This window comes from Trichosurus vulpecula, chromosome 1 (assembly GCF_011100635.1).
Source record: "Trichosurus vulpecula isolate mTriVul1 chromosome 1, mTriVul1.pri, whole genome shotgun sequence".
NCBI classification, from domain to species: Eukaryota; Metazoa; Chordata; class Mammalia; order Diprotodontia; family Phalangeridae; genus Trichosurus; species Trichosurus vulpecula.
In genome coordinates this window covers 84,329,814-84,349,086 of record NC_050573.1, presented here as the reverse complement: position 1 = coordinate 84,349,086, position 19,273 = coordinate 84,329,814, and the positions used below count along the sequence as shown (strand labels likewise).

General features: G+C 43.7%; 1 protein-coding gene across 1 annotated transcript in view; it reads left to right on the top strand.

Annotated features, from left to right (window-relative positions):
* The window catches only part of LOC118857848 (gasdermin-D-like), a 38,639-nt gene extending 35,106 nt beyond the window's left edge, over positions 1-3,533 (top strand). The window contains exons 10-11 of the mRNA XM_036768345.1: positions 321-400; positions 1,890-3,533. Of these exons, the coding sequence (XP_036624240.1) occupies positions 321-400; positions 1,890-2,135 (326 nt within the window). The 3' untranslated portion in view covers positions 2,136-3,533. The remainder of the gene's footprint in view (positions 1-320; positions 401-1,889) is intronic.
* Positions 3,534-19,273: the final 15,740 nt, after the last annotated feature.

Sequence of the window (19,273 nt, the reverse complement as noted above, 5' to 3'; positions counted from 1 at the left end):
AGAAAGCGCCTACCTCCTCCACTCTTCTTAGAATCCCTACCTTCCTTCAGAGCTGCAATCCAGTGTCACCTCCTACATGAGGCCTTCCCTGTTTCCCCACAACTGTTTGTCTCCCTACAAATGATTTTGTATTTACCTCCTGTGTCCTCTGTGTACAGACTTACTTGTGTATGTGCTCTCAAGTACAGACTCACACAATATAAGCTACTTGAGAGCAGAGACCATTCCCTTTTTGTCTTTCTGTCTCCAGCACTTGGCAGAGTCTAGCCCTTACTGAGGCATTTAAGAAAGACTTGACTGATTGATTGATTTGTCCCCAGCCCTGAGTGACGTCCAACATCAGCTCCTGATCCAGTTGCTAGAGAAAAAGGAAGAGATCCTGTCCCAGGAGGTGGAACTGGTAAGAAAAGCTGCTTCCTTCCCAGAAGTAAACGGGTACAATGGCAACCACACTGGCATACCCAGGATGGTGGCTAGTGCAGGTTCTTTTATCTGCTTTACTAGGAAGGACAGCTATTTCAGGGGTCAACACTCTTCTTTAATTACATAAAATACGAACAGAGAAAATACAGGGAAGAGAAATAAAGACCAACAGACATGGCTCTGCTGCCTGAATCAAAACAATACTGCTATATATGCTTTACATCCACCACTGAATCGAGAGAGCCTTTACCTCCAAGAAGTCAGGGAGCTCTGAACATGAGACCACTCAGAGGCTCAACCAGGGAATCACAAGGTCCTTCTTGTAAGCAAGCCACCAAAGTAAAAGCTCACCTCTCAGAATATGTACTCTTTTGGCTAGCAGATCCAGAAGGAGTCACAACCCTCCTGACTCAGTGCCTAATTAGCTTAGTACCAAAAGGTATGAAAGCCTACCTACAAGCAAGCTTCCCTTAATGGGCTCCACATGAGGCCTATTGATGGGCAGGGAAGATCTTATTCCCCATTAACCTTACAGCTGGGCAGCCCCAACTTCCCAGAAGCCTTGAAATGGGCAGTCTAGAGGATGAATAAGAAATGGGGGAGAGGGAGCAATCTAGAAGGGGATAGCTTCAGTTCTGTGGATGACCTGCCCCTTCCTCTGCCCTGCTGCCCAGAACTCAATGGGATGACTTCTGACCTCACAGGGTTTCTTGCCTATCATGCAGCTGCCTCAAGGGTATAGTCTAGCAGTTCTCTCAGGAGCCTAGTTTCTCAGGGACTTTCTCAAAACAACTATAAAGTATCCCATGCTCTTCCTCAGAGACCCTGGTGTTTGAACAATCTGGCCAGCAGCTTCTGTGGGGGTATAAGATTCACCCACAGCCAGCACCCAGAAAGCTGCCAACAGCACAGGTTCTTCTGATCTGCTTAATTAAGGAAAGCAAGGTGAAGGGGTTGACAAGCTTACTTTTAATTCAGCATTCAAATATCATTCAGTTAGTTCAGGGGAAAAAACAAGCACCCTGAACTTCAGAACAAAATACAAATAAATTACAAACATCAACAAACTTTGTCTGATTCAAATCCCAACACATAGTTACCAGAGTTCAACAAAATCTCAACATCCTGGTTTACAAGCTGGAGGGCTCCTTAGCTAGAGCTGCCTGGAGTCTCCTCATCAACACCATCTCCAGAGCCCTGCACCAATGGCTCTGTCCTCCCTTCTTATTGGGCTTCAGACATCATCAAACATCATCTGAATCACCAGAGCTCAGGCACTGGCCATTGGTTCTTGAGTTGGACCTTCCCCTTAGGACCCTGGGAGGTTCACATCCACATAGATTAGGTTAACACCTAATGGGGTTTGGGCCTGGGGCTTAGCACCTAGTAAGGCTCACTGAATTACTCAAAGGAAACAAAGGGCATTCTGGTTACACCTGGGTTCAGTCTGTTCCTATTTCTCATAGGTGAAGGAAATTCTGAAGGAGAACATCAATCAGATTGAGGAGAGGCCTTTCTCCCTTCCTTCAGAGCTGCGGTCCTTTGTCCAAGGCCAGGATGAGAACTCGATCCTCACACGTGGCCTGTTGGAAGAGTGTGGACTGTGGCTCTCAGGAGATGAACCCCAAATTACCTGGAACCCCAGTGCTCTGCAGTCACTTTGTGCACTGTATGGGAGTCTGGTGATGCTGCAGGCTCTCACTAAAGTCTGATGACCTACCCCCTTTTTTCTCCCCTGATTTGGTATCTCCTCTCCCTATGTCAGCCCCAGGCCCAGTGGATTAGGGGACAGCTCTATTTCACATCACAGGGCCCTCCTCTGCTGCTGCACTAAAAAGCAATCCCCACTATACTAGACGAGTGCCCATCCAGCCTCTACTTGAAGACCCCCTCACAGGGAAACCCACCACCTCTCAAGGCAACTCATTCCCCCTTTGCACAGCTTTCATTATTAGCAAGTTTTTTTCTGACATCAAGCCTTAGTTTACCTGTTTGTAGCCTTTGTCCACTGCCCCTGGTTCTGTCCTCTCAGGTCAATAGAACAAGTCCATCCCCTTTTCTGTAGCCCTTTAGATACTTGTACATAGCTGGCAGGTCACCCCTGGGTCTTTTCACATCCACATTTCCTTCAGCTGCTCCTCATATGACATGGGCTCAAGGCCCTTTACCCTCATGGTTTCTCTCCTCTGGACATTGTCCAGTTTATCAGTGTCCTTAAACTGTGGTGCTCAACCAGGTGGAATGTGACCAGGGCAGAGGTGGAGCTATCACATGCCTCTTCCTGGAACCATACCTCTGTAGATGCAGCCCAAGATGGCCCCAGCTTTTGAGACATCTCCTCACAGTACTGACTCATTAAGCTTGCGGTCCATTCAAACCTCCAGATCAGTTTTCAGGTACACTGCTATATAACCATGCCTTGATATCTCATGGAGTCATTAGCTTCCATATGGCCAGGTCTAATTTTTACATTCTTTTCTTCAGTATGGCTCTGTACCAACTTTTCCAAGCTATTAGTTCTTGTTTCATACCTTTCTTTCCCTAACTATTATCTCTTTTCCCATTTTTTCCCCTACTGCTCCTGTTTGGTTTTTAAATTTATTTCTTAGCTCTTTAAAAAAAACTTTTAGGAATTCTTGTCAGACATGTTCAAGTTGCATTTTTCTTTGAGGCTTTCTTGTCAATATTTTCAAGTTATCCTGTTCTTATTTGTGTAGAGCTTCCCTGTCTTCATAATAGCTTTTTTTGTGGTGGGATTCTTTTTTTGTTTGCTCATTCCAGTAGACTGTAAGCTCCTTGAGGACAGTGCCTGTCTCTTTTTGTATCCTCACTGCTCGGCACTCTGCCCATCACATAATAGGTGCTTAATAAATGTTGATTATTTAACAAATGCTAGATGATTTTCCTTGACTAGTAACTCCTACCTCTTTTAATTCCAAGATTAGCTTATATCAGCTTTGCATCAATAATAATATGTGCATATTGTCAATCTTCTCAGAATGCAAACTCCCAGGGAGGGAATGGTTTCACTTTTATCTCTGTATCCCAATGTTTTGCACAGGGCCTGGAACATCATAACAACATAATAAATGCTGTTGATTGACTGTTAACGTCCCTGGGCCTCAGTTTCCTCATCTGTAAAATGGAGTGGACTAGATGACTTCTAGGTTTCCTTCTAGCTCCACATCTAGGATCGTTATGTTTCAACAAACATAATTTTGATTTTCTCAGCAGCCTAGAGGACTTGGAGGAAATACTGTCCAGACAAAAGAGCTGCAAGGATTTCTGGCTTGTTTTTCAAATACAAAGGGGTGAGTTAGACCAGAAAATTGTGCATTTTGTAGAATACTATGACATCACCAAGGATATGCATGACTAGAAAAGGAGGTATGCAAATCACACATGGCAAGGACTAAAAATGAGCCCTGGCATTACTGTGGCAGCCTGTGAAAAGAGCCAAAGAAAAAGGACCTTTAGCACCCAGAATGGGTGCACTAGGGAAGATGAACCAAAGAACATGATGCGGAAACCTAGTCGGTGAAGGATACATATTCCCCAGATAGTTAGTCCGTGGAGGGGGTGTATATGTTGCCCAGACCCAGGATTTCATCAGTGTAAGGAGATCATGCTGAGGAACTTTCTCTCCCAATGCAGATCTAAGATCTACCTCAGACAGTTGCCAGGGACACTGAGGAGTGACATGACTTGCCCAGGGTCAAACAGCAAATACACAGGAGAGGCAGGCCTTGAATCCAGTTCTTCCTGGCTCCAAGGCCAGCCCTGGATTCATTATGTCAGCATGTGTGTCTATGAAAAAGTGCATGCATGTGTAAGTGTACATGTAGACACATATACATGCCCCTAAATATATGTATATATACTTCTGTATGAATTGTATATATAGTTACATATGTATGCATACATCTTTATTTTTATGTGTTATTTGCATTGGTTGGTTGTTGTCCTTCATTCTGGAAAAGGACCCAAATGACATCGCCGTGTTAGAGTCAGGGTACAGTGTGTCCTACTATGGCTGATCGGGCCAATATGAACTTGGAATACTCTATCCCAGGTAGTGCACAAATGGTCCATGTGAATATTTGGGGTGGATTCTCTAAATTTGTGCCTCTCACAGTTCTTTTGAGCTTTGTACAGGATAAATTCTGCTTTGCTCATACAGCACAGCACCTTCTCTGATGTGGGCACACCATGCTGGACAGTCCTGTGCCAGTGTCTCCCATGTCTCACAATTAATTCCAAATTTCTTGAGAGAAACCTTGAGACTGTCTTTGTGTCACTTCTACGTACCACCATGAGAGTGCTTGCCCTGTGTGAGTTCTCCTTAAAGTAGTCATTTAGGCAAGCATACCTTTGGAATTTAAACAATGTGCCCAGCCCACTGGAGTTGTGCTCTCTACAATAGAGTTTGAATGCTTGGCCGTTTAGTTTGAGAAAGGACCTCAGTGTCTGGTACCTTATCCTGCCAGGTGATCTTCAGAATGTTTTCAAATGGAAGTGATTCAGTTTCCCGGCATGGCTCTGGTATACCATCCAGGTTTCACACGCATACACCAATGAGGTCAGCACAATGACTCTGTAGACCTTCGGTTTGGTAGGCAGCCTAATTCCTCTTCTCTCCCACACTTTCCTTCAGAGCCTCCCAAACACTGAGCTAGCTTTGGCAATGTGTGTGTCAACCTCATTACTAATGTGTATATCCCTTGAAAGTATACTGCCCAGGTAAGTGAACTTATCCACAATATTCAAAACTTGTCCATTTGCTGTAACTGATGGTTAGATGTATGGATGGTGCGGTGCTGGCCCGTGAAGCCTTTGTGTTTTCTTGCTGTTCATTGTTAGGCCAAAATGAGCCCAAGTAGCAGAGAATCAATCCATGCTTTGTTGCATCTTGGCTTCAGAGGCTGCATTGAGTGCACAATCATCTGTGCACAAACTCTCCCTCCTGTGTTTATGTATAGTGTGTATACACATACATATCCAACAGGGCCATTAAATAGACACTGAGCTGGGCCCAGAATTGAAATGGGAGGACAGCAAGCTGTATTGTCTTTGGGAAATTATACAGTTTTTACAATGATGGTAAGACATTTCCTAAAACAAAAATCATCTTTTAAAAACCAATATGCATCTGCTAAAGTTGTTCTGGAGAATCAAAATGAGAGATAACCTAAAGAACAAAGGGGCAAACACATAGTGGGCAGAAGGAGCCTTCAGCAAGACCCACAATGAGGACTTGTGGGCAAGAAGTGGTGCAAAAGCTCTCATCAGGGACATGTGTGATTGGCAAACGAAGGGAACCCAGCATGGAGGGAAAGGAAAGGACATGAGGAGGGAGGTCAAAGTGCTGCAAGTGTTAGCCTCACAATGTCAAAAGACTCGAATCACTTGACCACTCACCTAAAATGTATCGTGCCAGGCCATGCTCAGTGCTCAGAAATAGGAAAAAAGAAAACCAAAGTCCCCGCTCTCAAACAGCTCAGAGTCTAAGTGGGGAAACAGTGTGCAAACATCTATGTGCAAATGATTGCATGTAGAACAACTTGGGGGGAGTCTCTTCCTCACATTGAGTCTCTAATGTCATTAGTTCAGTAGTCTATAATGCACCTACACGATTTCCTTCTCATTTGGCTCAAGATTTTAATTCTCACAGGCACTTTTCACCATATTTCTGCCCAGTTTAAGGATAGACAACAGATCTAAGATCTCTATCCTATCCCTTTCTTTTTGACTCTCTTAACACAGCAGCTGAGATTATAAAGCTTAATAGTGTCAACTTAATGAAGACTAAGATTTCTCACCCCCACTCCAATGCTTTAAGTATCTTCTCTTCCTACAGATAATTTGTATTAAACAAACAACCAGATAGCACGTATCGTGGTCCCTCAATGCCCTCACAATTGTCTTGCTTCCAGCATGGATACCCTCTATAAACGCTGGGTCCAATCTCGATGTCTTGCTATCTTTGCTGCCATTTCTAATTGTCTTACAAGCATGTCCAGGACTTCACTGTTAGGGTCAAGAGTGATGGTTTCATTGTCCTCGATGGACAAAACTATTTGCTAAAATTATTTTTGCATATCTTTTTCATTTTCCTTCTATTTATAGTTTTTTTTATTTTCATCCCTTGAATGTCCTTAGACTGACTGCTAAGTTGGACATCTTGCCACCCTTTCCTTAAACCTGTTTTACTCTGCCCTGATTCCCTCTGCTTTATGAGATGATAATGCTTGCTGACAAACACATCTTAAAAAGAGTCCCACCAAATAAGAAGGTTTGGATGGGCTGCAGGAATGGTGCAAGGATGGACCTGATGACAGTTTGGATCGCCTAGGGTATGTGCAGAAGATGGGAGAGAAGGCAGGTCATCAAGGATGAGTACACGGAGGTGGCAGGATTGGTGCCAGGGGAGATAAAGCTGGTGAAAAGTGCCAAGGATGACAAAGGGGCTTTTTTTAAAGCTCAGGGACAAAAGACAGATGAAAGAAGGAATAGATCAAGTGCTCAAATGGACCAATGATAACAGGCAGTGAGAGAGGGAAGAACTACCCAACTCTCATTCTGCTTCAGAATTCTCCACCCAGGAAATGATTGGCAGATCAGGAAGGACTAAAGGAAAAAAAAAAGCTAATTAAGAATTGAAACCTAAATGAAGAGATGGACAGCACCTGGCTGCCTTTGATGATGTCAGATCTCCAGGCCTGAGTGAATTCTACTGGCCCCAGAGAAGAGTGTGAGGAGACAACTCCCCTCATTCTTTTGCAGAAATGAGGGATCATATGGGGAGGGATACTACATATGACTTCAGATTTTTTTAATATGTTTAATTTTTTGGATCTTTTCTTCCCTTCTTTTTTTCTTACTTTATTATAACGGATGGCACTCTGGGAGGGGAGAAAGAACAAGGAATGTAATGGGAAATTTATTTTTAAAGAAAAGAAAAATATCCTGCGGGGTTAGCTTGAGAACAGAAGGCTCTGCTGAAATAGGTTCTCAATAAGTTCCCAAACAAGCCCCAGATACATGGAATAGAGCCGAGTGAGAACCCCTGGGCTGGCTACCTGGAAGGATGACTATGACTAACTAGAGCTATGAACATGGCTGATACCTGGCGAATGGGAACATGGGGACTCCTCAGGTAGTCCTGGGCCTGGCTCAAGAAGTCAGAGGTTCTGCCAGGGTACCACTACATCTGAGGACAAAGGGAGACAAGGTCTGCATTGGGAGAGATGCCTCAGTGCAACGTGAGAAAAGCTCACGGGCCCCACTGAGGAAAACACCTGAGAAACCCAGGACTTTCTTCATTCCAGGGAAATCCTTCCCTGGGAATAATACAAGTGACCACAGGAGAGGTTTGCTTGCTGCTTCCTTCCTCTGGTTTTGAAGGGGGGCCTGCTTTGCTGAAAGAGGCTATTCTCCAGAGACATTAAATTTTCCCTCTGTGGGTAACCTAAGGACAATATATCATCTTTGCTGAAAGAAACTCCGTGGCAGGGGCTAGGGATGGTGAACCTATGATTTCATTGGCAGTAGGGAACCTCTTGGCTGAAAGAATTCCCTCTACCCATGCAAGTCCGCACCTTCTCTGCAATTTATAGTCTTAGTGTTGCCTAGAGCCCTAAAAGGTTAAGTGACTTGCCCGTGGTCACACAGTTAGTATATGCTGGAGGTCAGATTTCAACCCAGGTCTTGCTAACTCTGAGACTAGCTCTCTATCCACTAAGCCATAATGGCTCCATCTCTGTGAGTCCCTAAGGACGGTCAGCTGGTGGGAGAGGGATTGTCACTGGCATAAAGGATTGCAAATTTCACCCACCCAGGGATCCAAAAGGGGACATCAGATGACTTACCTGTTCTTTTTTCTAGTTTGCATCTGAAGCTGAGGAAGAACAATAAGTCCAAGCATGGAGGTGATAAGGAAGGGAGGTGGAAGCTAGCTTTAGGGAGGAGCCCTTCAGGCAAGGCTCTGGTTTTCTAACATAGCCCTACTGGAGCCTCCACTGACCAGTCGTCTGCAGGTACGGCTTAGAACCTCTGGGCTGTCATAGTCCTCCAAGAGCCTCCAGAGAAGGAATCGGTCATGATGAGCTAACATCCACTCTGTGCTCTGGGAGGAAAGGGACAAATGAAGGGTTGGGGCACAGTCAGGCCCAGGGACATACACTTCCTTCCCCATTGCTGAGAGGACATGGGAAAAGATTGGAGGGAGAAGGGACAGTAATGACAAACCCAGGATCCCAACCCTCCCTGTATTGGCAGGAAGGACCTATTTTAGGGGGCCATCTTATATAATAGCCCTCTGCTCCTGAGTCCCTCAGAGCATCCTGACCCCCTCCCTCTGGAAAGAGTCAAGAAAAAGAAGGCAGAAGATGAGGGGGAGCATCAAAGGAAGAAAGCATATCTAGACAAAGAGATCATAAAAATGGGAAAAGGACCCACCAGTACAAAAATACTTATAGCAGCTCTTTTTGTGGTGGCCAAGAATTGGAAATCGAGAGGATACCCATCAATTGGGGAATGGGTGAACAAGCTGTGGTATATGAGTGTAATGGAATACTACTGTGCTATAAGAAATGATGAGAAGGTGGACTTCAGAAAAACTTGGAAAGACTTATATGAACTGATACTGAGTGAAGTGAGCAGAACCAGGAGAACATTGTACGCAGTAACAGCAACATTGTGGGATGACTAACTTTGATAGACTTAGCTCTTCTCAGCAACGCAAGGATCTAAAGCAACTCCAAAAGACTCACGATGGAACATCAAGAGAAAGAAATATGGAGTCTGAATGCAGATCGAAGCAGACTGTTTTTGCTCTCTCTTTTGTTGTTGTTTTGTTTCTTCTTTCTCATGGTTCCTCCCATTGGTCCTAATTCTTCTTTACAACATGACTAATGTGAAAATATGTTTAATATGAATGTATATGTAGAGCCTATATCAGATTGCATGCCATCTTGGGGAGGGGAGGAAGCGATGGGAGAGAAAACATAAAACTCAAAATCTTATGGAAGTGAATGTTGAAAACTAAAAATAAATAAATTAATTTTTTTAAAAAAAGAAAGAGTATCTAGGGTAAAAGGAAGGTGGCTATACCACTGGTCATTGTCACCTTAGGAAAGGCAAAAGGAAAACGAATGGATTATTTCTTGACTTCCTGAAGATCGGGAGACCAAGGAGGAAGGAGGTCTTTGGATCTGGGGCTTCCGACAGAAAGATTCCAGATCTGAGGGAGGGAGCTGCAGCTCAGCTGGGAGGGATCATGGCTTCCATATCTTTGCACCAGAGGTTCCCCGCAACTGGGATATATTCCTCTCTCACCTCTCCCTTATTGCCTCTAGGATAAAATAAACTCCACAGTCTGACATTTTTGACCCTCCACAATCTAACTACTTATCTTTCCAGACTTATCTCAGCTAATCAGTCAGGCAAATAACATTTATTAAGGGTCTACTATGTTCCAGGCACTGTGCTAAGAGAATGAAATAAAGGTTTAAAAAAATGTCTCTACGCTATGCAAATGAATATGAACATGAAGGATGTATATAGTATAAATGGAATGTAACCTCAGATGGAAAGTACTGAGGAGGAGGAAGGGAAGGTTAAGGAAGGGTGGAAGAGGGAAAGGCTTCTTGTAGAATGTGGGATGTGAGCTGAGTCTTGAAGCAGGCCAGGGAAGCCTGGAGGCAGAAGTAAGGAGGGAGAACATTTCAGAATGGGGGGGGGGGGGATAAGCAGTGAAAAGGGACAGACTTGGGAGATGGAGTATTGTGCTGGAGGAATAGCAAACATGTCCAGCCCCCAACTCACATTATCTCCCATTAAGCCACTTCATACACTCTGCATCCCAGCGAAATGGATTCCTGGTTCTTCTTAGAATTCACCTTTCCATCTCTTAACTCCCTTGATTCCCACAAGCCATCCCTCCTTCCATGCCTTCAGAGCAGTTTTCCTTAATTCCATCTTCATACAATCTGTCTTTTCCTTTGGGTTCAACTCAGGGGCCACCTCCTCCATGAAGCCTTCCTTCCCTCATGCCATCAGGGGTGTTAGTGTTCTCATCCAAAGCCACAAGCAGCAGAGGGCAAATGGATCTGGGTCCCAGAGCCCCAGCATCTGGAGTGAGCTTCTTCTTGGATGGGGAACACTTCCTCTATATGACAGCTACCTTCCCCTCTCCTCATTTCAAGGTCAAAGACACTTACTACCTGGTTCCAGTAGTAGTACACCCTCCTCTGTGGGCCACCAGGCCTTCCCTTTCCCTCCAAACCTTTTTAGAGGCAAAGGCAGAGCTGCCACCTCTATTGACCCAAGAATGCTCAAGGTCTGACTGTCCTCTGTGCAGCTCCCCCCACAATGGCCCCTGCAACCACTCCCCAATCCTTCTGTCTTTGCCCCAGGTGAAAGAATTCTTCAGGACATCTTTGTTTCTTCCCTCCTCAAATTACCTAATTATGTTCCTGTTCTGTCTCAGCCAGGAAAATACAAAATTCTTTCAGGGTAGAGGATTTTAATTTTTTTTTTATCTCCAGTAGCTAGTATAATGCCTTTTTCTTGTTGTTCATTCGTGTCCAACTCTTTGTGACCCCATTTTAGATTTTCTTGGCAAAGACACTGGAGTGATTTGCCATTTCCTTCTCCAGCTCATTTTACAACTGAGGAAACTGAGGCAAACAGGACAAAGTGACTTGTCTAGGGTCACACAATTCTTCAGTATCTAAGGTTGGATTTGAACTCAGGCCTTCCTGACTCTAGGCCCTATCCTCTATTCACCTAGTTGCCCCAGTGCCTTGTTCACAGTAATTTTAATCTGAGGCTGAGCCAAGATGTTGGAATAAAGGCAGGGACTCATCTGAGGTCTCCCCCCAAACTCCTCCAAATACCTTTAAAAATGACTCTAAACAAATTCTAGAGCAGCAGAACCCATAAATAGAGTGAAACAAATTTCCAGCCCAAGACATTTGAAAGGTTGACAAGATGGGTTGGTTGCACCATAGTGAGAGAGTAGAACACTCCAGCATAGGCGAGGCCAGCAAGACCAGGCCCCAGCAAATCCAGAGCAGGCCTTAGGGCTACTGAATCACTGGCAGCAGTAGGGGTTTCCAGACCTCTCAGCCCACAGATGCCAAAGACAACTTAAAAGGTCAGCAGGAAAGGTCTGTCACACCTGGGTGAGAGTGGAGCTAATTCTAGGGAAGGCCAAGCCAGCCCCAGAAAACCAGGAGGAGGCCTTGGGAGCAACTAAGCCAGCAGTGGCAGTGGCAGGGGCTGCTTCCACAGACAGTAAGGGGGTTGAACAACTGGTCAGAAGGAGATTACAGGAGTCTCTTTGCTAGCTAGCACTGAGGTAGGACTCTGTTACTTTGCCCATACTCGAATCCAGGTAGCAATTCTGGGTGGCAGTGCCAGGGTGAGGAGGAGCACTAGCATAGCAGAGCTTGAGACAGCAGTGGATCAGGGACCTTCCTCAGAGTTTCAGGGCTGAAAAGAGTATTTGTGGTCGCTCACAGACCAGAGCACAGGCCAGGAGACAAGTAAACACCTCTCCTTAGATCATACCGCCCTGAGAGAACTGAAACCTTACAGGTCCCTAGAAGAATCTCTGAAAACAACTGCACAAAAACCTTGAAGCTTGGGACAGTGCACCCCCGACCCTTTAACAAAGAGATAAAAGTCAAGTAACAGGCTGGGGAAGTGAGAAATCGATGGAAAAAAAACTCTGATCATAGATTTAGAAAGATATCACGGTGACAAGGAAGATCAAAACACATACCCAGAAGACAACAAAGTCAAAGTTCCTACATGCAAAGCCTCCAAGAAAAATAGGAATTGGTCTCAGGACATGGAAGAGCTCAAAAAGATTTTGAAAATCAAGTAAGAGAAATGGAGGAAAAGTTGTGAAGAAAAATGAGTGATGCAAGAAAATCATGAAAAATGAGCCAACAGCTTGGTAAAGGAGACACAAAAAAATGCTGAAGAAAATAACACCTTAAAAAACAGACTAGGCCAAATAGTAAAAGAAGTCCAAGAAATTAACAAGGAGAAGAACTCCTTAAAAAGCAGAACTGACCAAATAGAAAAGGAAGGCCAAAAGCTCACTGAAGAAAATAATTCCTTAAAGATTAGAATGGAGCAAACGGAAGCTAATGACTTTATGAGAAATCAAGAAATCATAAAACAAAACCAAAAGAAGGAAAAAATAGAAGACAATGTAAAATATCTCATTGGAAAATAGATCCCAGAGAAATAATTTTAAAATTATTGGACTACCTGAAAGCCATGATCAAAAAAAGGAAAACTGTCCTAATATTCTAGAACCAGAGGGTAAAATAGAAATTGAAAAAATCCACTGATTGCCTCTTGAAAAAGATCCCAAAAAGAAAACTGCCAGGAGTATGATAGCCAAATTCCAGAGTTCCCAGGTCAAGGAGAAAAGATTGCAAGCAGACAGAAAGAAACAATTCAAGTATCATGAAAGGAATGTACTGGGAGAAAGAGAAAGAGAGAGGTAGAATTGGGTAAATCATCTCACATAAAAGAGGCAAGGAAAAGCTTTAACAGTAGAGGGGAAGATGGGAGAGGCCAGAGGGAGTGAGTGAATCTTACTCTATCAGAATTGGCTCAAAGAGGGAATAACATACACAATCGGATATAGAAGTCTGCCTTACCCTATAGGAAAGTAGGAAGAGAAAGTGGAAAACAGAAGGTGGGGTAGGAAGTAATAAAAGGGAGGGCAGACTCAGGGAGGGAGTAGTCAGAAGCAAAGCACTTTTGAGTAGGGACAGAACGAAAGGAGAGAGAGAATAGAATAAACATGTGAGGGTAGGTTAGAGGGAAATACTGTTAGCAATAGCATCTGTGAAAAAAATTTTGAAGCAAGTTTCTCTGGTAAAGGCCTCCTCTCTCAAACATATAGAGAACTCTGTCAAATTTATAAAAATAAGAGCCATTCCCCAATTGATAAATGACAAAAGATATGAACAGTTTTCAGATGAAGTAGTCAAAGCTATCTATAGATATATGAAAAAACACTCTAACTCACTATTGATTAGAGAAATGCAAATTTAAAAAGTTCTGCAGTACTACCTCATACTTATTAGATTGGCCAATAAGATAGAAAAGGTAAATCACAGTAAGCTTAATCCCAAGCCCTATTTGTCTTCCAGGGTGGTTGTGAGGCTGAATGGAGAAAATGTCTGTAAAAGTATTTTGAAATTAAAAGATTCATATGAATATTGATAAGTTGTGATTGCCTGCTATTTTTTGCTCCAAAGGGACAGGAGAAGGAAGGATGAGAGGGAGAGGGATGTTATGAAGGAAAGTACTCAGGTTCTTGGATGAGCATGGAACCCAAGACAGAGAAGACATCTACAACAATCTTTGGTGCAGAGAACATGGGTTGGTTGTTGTCCTTCGTTGTCAAAGAGGACCAAAATGACATCACTATGCTAGAGTCAAGTTTCAATGTGCCTGACTGTGACTAATTGGGGTGGATATTCTAAATTTGCATATCCTGCGTTTCCTTTGAGCTGTTTCAATTCTGCTTTGCTCATAGAGCACAGCATCTTCTCTGATGTGGAAACACCATGCTGAATGGTCCTGTGCCAGTGTCTCCCATGTCACACAATTAATTCCAAAGTTCTTGAGAGAGACCTTGAGAGTGTCCTTGTGCTGCCAGGAAACCTCAATACTTAGCACCATCTGGTATTTATAGTAGGTGTTTAATAAATGCCTTTTGACTGACTTCTTGATTCTTATTGAAAGAAAAATTTTGAAAAAGAAAAACTCACATTATCTCAGAATTAGAAGGGGCTGTGAGAACAACTAACCCCAAAGGTCATCCAGGCTCCAGAGGCAGCCATTGGTCTGGCTGTTGTAAAGGGGGTCCTAGCTGGCAGTAGATCTGAGGTCCCCTCCATCTCTGAGATGTATGATTGTGACACATTATCTGACAAACTCTCTCTTCCCTTTCTTTCCACAACTTCCCAAAACACTATGTCTTCTTGCCTCTGCTCCCAGTGTCCTCTCTCCATTTTTCTAAGGTGAACTCATAAAGTCTAACTCAAACACCATCCCCTCAGGGCCTCAATCTAGGTAGTGACCTTGCCCTGGCTACAGACCTTCCCTTGTCCTTTCTTTGGTCCTTCTCATGTAACCCAGTGCGCTATAGCAACCTGGACTTCTAGCTTCCCTGCCCCAGCTCCAGAAGAGGGCAAGTCTTCTGTATCTCCCCCAGAACCTGGCCCAGTGTTCCACATCCAACCATGATTGAGCAGGCACCAAACTAATGATTGCTGAATTCTTTAGGGGAAAACAGAAGGCTATATTTGGAGAACAGAAGGCAGTTGGGTTTGGCTAGGGTCTAGGGGAAGTAGAATGAAATAATAGCAGGAGGAAACTCAACTTTGATTCCGTTGCTGACAAGGCTGGAAAACTCGGGTTCAGCCACAAGTGCTTCTATCCATACTGGTTGCAAGGATTTCCTCATTTTGACTTACCGTTGGAAAGGTACCCAGCACAAACCTTTATATGCAGCAGGTGATTGAGAAATAAATAAAGAGTGAAGGATTCTGTCTCCTTTCTATTCCCTACTTTGCCAAATGTAGAACTAAGTGGGGAGAAGTGAGGGAAGGGAAATGCGGGGGCGGGGGGGGGGGGGGAGGGAGACACGGGCGGAGCGGTGGTTTTGACTGCTGGCTCATTGACCCTCCCTATTGAACCTGAGAAGGGAATTATAATTTTCACATTAATGGATATGATATGTATTATGAATATACTAATAATTTAGCTTTCTCACGAGCTGCCTCTCTGGCTGCAGAGTCAGAACTCACAACGAAGCTTAAACTGATTAATCAAAACTGACAGCGGGTCACAATCGCTGGATCTTAAGTGAATCGAATCAAAGATTGTTGTCCCTGTTCCCATCACAGAACTCTGGTTCTGTACTCTAGGGAGGTGGTCAAGACCCTCGGAGACTTGACTCCAGAATTGTTGTATTGAGGCATTTGTGGGTTTTTACTGGGAAACCACTAATCAATTGTAATCCACCTTTCCCCCCTCCTTCCCCACTTGTCCTTTTACTTCAGCTATGAGAACTGTCCTCACTCTGACACTGATTAATTAAAACTACTTGGTTAATGGCACTCCCCTCTGCTTTGTGCAGCTTCGAGCATTCTCAGGTTAGAGATTGGCTCAATAAAAATCTTGTTAACAACCCTCTCTAGTCCCCAGGACTTATATCAACAGTCAGGCTGGGCAAGCCTGGGAGAAGACAGAAAATTACAATTCTTACATTAACATTTCATTTCCTTCTTTCCTGGAAATGGGACAATAAAAAAGATTTCAGTTTTTGGTGGAGCTGGAGAGCAGTTTACAAAACCTCTCAGAAAAAAAGCTCAACGCTTAGGGACCGAGACACTTCCGCCCCGCCCCACCCCACAGGTCCGCCGCACCCCACACGTCTGCCGCATCCCATACCCATACCTGCACTCACCGGTAGGACCAGGCTGCCGAGGTAAGCTGGGGAAGGGAGCAAAGCAGGGAGGAGCGGGGGTCTGGAGGGAAGGCACTTTAGAAAAAAGCCTAGGGAAGAACCAGCACAACCCCTCCCGGAGCATTGAAAAGTGAGCCAGAGTGCAGGGGCTGGCATCTCCCTTCCCCTCTCCTTCTCGTTCCTCTTGGGTGTGCCAAGAGATCTAAAAAGGCTGGAGAGGTCTGCTGGTGGGATTCCCTAGCACAGCCAATTCCGACTGAAGACAGGCAGCGTAACCAGTTTCCCCAACTCTGACCTTGACCCTAGGACCTTAGCGAACTGTTTCCTGAGAGTCCGCCATGCTCCATTCCTTTTCCAACCCTGTTACCCATTCTAGCCGTGGGGCTGGACTCCCTTTCCCACAAAGAGGAAGAAGATAGCCTTGGCTTTTTCCTCAAAACTTGTCTGTCGGGGGCAGCCAGAATCCCCCTGGTTGCAACTCGCTGGCAGTAGCATCCAAGGAGGCCATGCTGCCTGAACCTAGGCTGCCGGTCTGGGGATCCCATAGTCTTTAAGAATTAGGGCCCCTACAACAGCTTCCGAGATGAAACCTCCCTCTGTTGCTGTAAGACTCAGATTAGGACACAGACTTTGATTTGCACTGGTTGTGGGCATCTCAAGTATGTCACTCATCTATTCCCGCAAGAGAGCAATGATCGAGAAATTCGGTTTCTCTTCTTAGCCTCAGGCTTTATAGTGCAGGGATCTCAGTTCCTCAGGGATTTGCCGCAATCTGTGTCATCACATGTTTCTTTTCCTTGCCAAGGCCATTCAGTACCCTTCGTTTCTCCCACCAGAGCTTGCCCCTTCCCTACCTTCTCTCATCCTCACTTTCTCCTTATTAGTTTGCTCCTTCCCAGCTCTCTACAAACATACTCAGGTCTTTTCCCTCCTTTAAAAATCTCCACTTGATCCTGAAGTACCTTTTTAAGCCAAAGGTTCTTCCTAAAGTTTTTAAAATTAATTAATTTATTTTTACTTTTAGAACATTTAGTTCCACAAGCTTTTGAATTTTAAATTTTCTCCCCCTCCTTTTCCTGCCCCCTCCCCAAGACGGTGTACAATCTGCTATAGGCCCTACTGTATACATTCACATTAAGCATATTATCACATAGTCATGTTGTAAAGAAGAATTATAACCAATGGAATGAATCGTGAGAAAGAAGAAACAAAACAAAGCAAAAAGGAGAGAGAGGAAATAGTATCCTTTGATCTGCATTCAGACTCTATAATTCTTTCTCTGGATGTGGATAGCATTTTTCCATCACAAGCCTTTTGGAGTTGTCTTAGAACCTTGCATTGCTGAGAAGAGATAAGTCTGTCAAAGTTAGTCATCAGACAATGTGGCTGTAACTGTGTGCAATGTTCTCCTGGTTTTGCTCCCCTCCCTCAGCATCAGTTCATATAAGTTTTTCCAGGTTTTTCTGAAGTCTGCCTGCTCATCATTTCTTATAGCACAATAGTATTCCATTACATCCATATACCACAGCTTCTTCAGCCATTCCTCAATTGATGGGCATTCCCTCAATCTGCAATTCCTGGTCACCACACAAAGAGCTGCTATAAATATTTTTGTACACGCGATTCCTTTTCTCATTTGTATGATCTCTTTGGAATACCTGGAAGTGGTATTGCTGGGTCAAAGAGTAGGTACATTTTTATAGCCCTTTGGGAATAGTTCCAAATTGCTCTCCAGAATTAAGCCAAAGTTTCTTAATTTAGCATCTATACATAGATTTCAAGGGGTCTGTGAAATTGGATAGAGGAAAAAAAATTACATCTTTATTTTCAATTATATTCGGTTTCCTTTGTAATTTTAGGTATTTTATTTTATGCATTTAAAAACATTGTTCTGCTAAAAGATCCAAGAGCTTCACCAGACAGCCAAAGGTGTCATGATGCAAAAAAGTTAAGAATGTTTGCCTTGAACCTTTCCCATTTATAGGCAGCCAGGTGGCAGAGTGGATAGAATGAAATGTGGAATTAGGAAGTCCTGAGTTCAAATCAGACCTCAGATATTTACTAGCTACATGACCTTGAGCTTCTGCTTCCTCAGTTTTTCCATTCGTCAAATGGGGATCATAAAAGCATCTACCTCTGAGAGGGGCTGTGTGGATCAAATGAGATGGTAATTTTAAAGTACTTAGCATCGTGCTAAGGACATCGTAAGAACTAAATAAATTTTAGGTGCTCCTGGATCCCTTGCAGTGCTGTGAAATCTGAAGGAGCAAGAACACAGAGAACGGGGATGGGGGCTGACTGTAGAGGAGCGGTGAAGAAGGATGAGAACTGAGAAAGTCAGCAGAGTCAGCACATTCAATGGGAAGTTTCAGTTTAGGATCAGGGCAAATGGCAGTTTGCGAGGGGCTGAGGAATGGAAGGTGAAGAAGTCGAGGCAACAGCTACAGGAAGGTGTTTCCAGATTTGGCTGTGGAAGGAGAGATAATTAATAATGATACTGTTGTTTGATGATGATGATGATGATGATGATAATGATGATGATGATGATAGCGATGATAGCTAAGTTCTATAGAGTGTCGATCCAGCCACATCACCCCTCTACTCCATAAACTCCAGTAGCTCCCTAACCCTTCCAGGATCAAACAAAAATGCCCTTCTTGGCACTGAAAGCCCTACATAACCCAGCCCCCTTCTATCTCTCTCATTTTCTCTTACTTTACTCCCTGCCCGGTACTCTCTGATGACTTGGGACATTTTCTCTGGCTGTCCTCCATGCCTGGAATGTTCTCCCTCCTCCTCTCACCATCTTGGCTTCTCAGGTTTCAAGTTCCAGAGAAAATTCCACTTTTTCCAGGAAGATTTTCCCTAATCCTTCTTCCTTCTAGTACCTTCCCTCTATTGACTATTTCCAATTTTTTATGTGTATATGTATATGTATTGTGTATATGTACACACACACATATACACGTGTGTATATATGTATGTATATATATGTATTTATATATATATTTATATATATTATATATATTATATATATCATATATATAAATATATATATATATAATATAGTACCTAGTTGTTTACATATTATCTCTCCCATTAGGTTGTGAACTTTTCAAGTATAGTGGCTGTCTTTTTGTCTTTTTTTCATTTTGTATACCTAGTCCTTAGCACAGAGCCTAGCACATAGTAGATGCATAATAAATGATTTTGGACTGACTAGCTGTCCGATGGCTTACATGGTAAAGTGTTAAACTGACTATTCCATCCTTTCAGGAGAATGGAGTCAGAGAGACTAAACTAGCTTCTGTCTCCTCTTCTCCCTCACCCTTCCTAAGAATC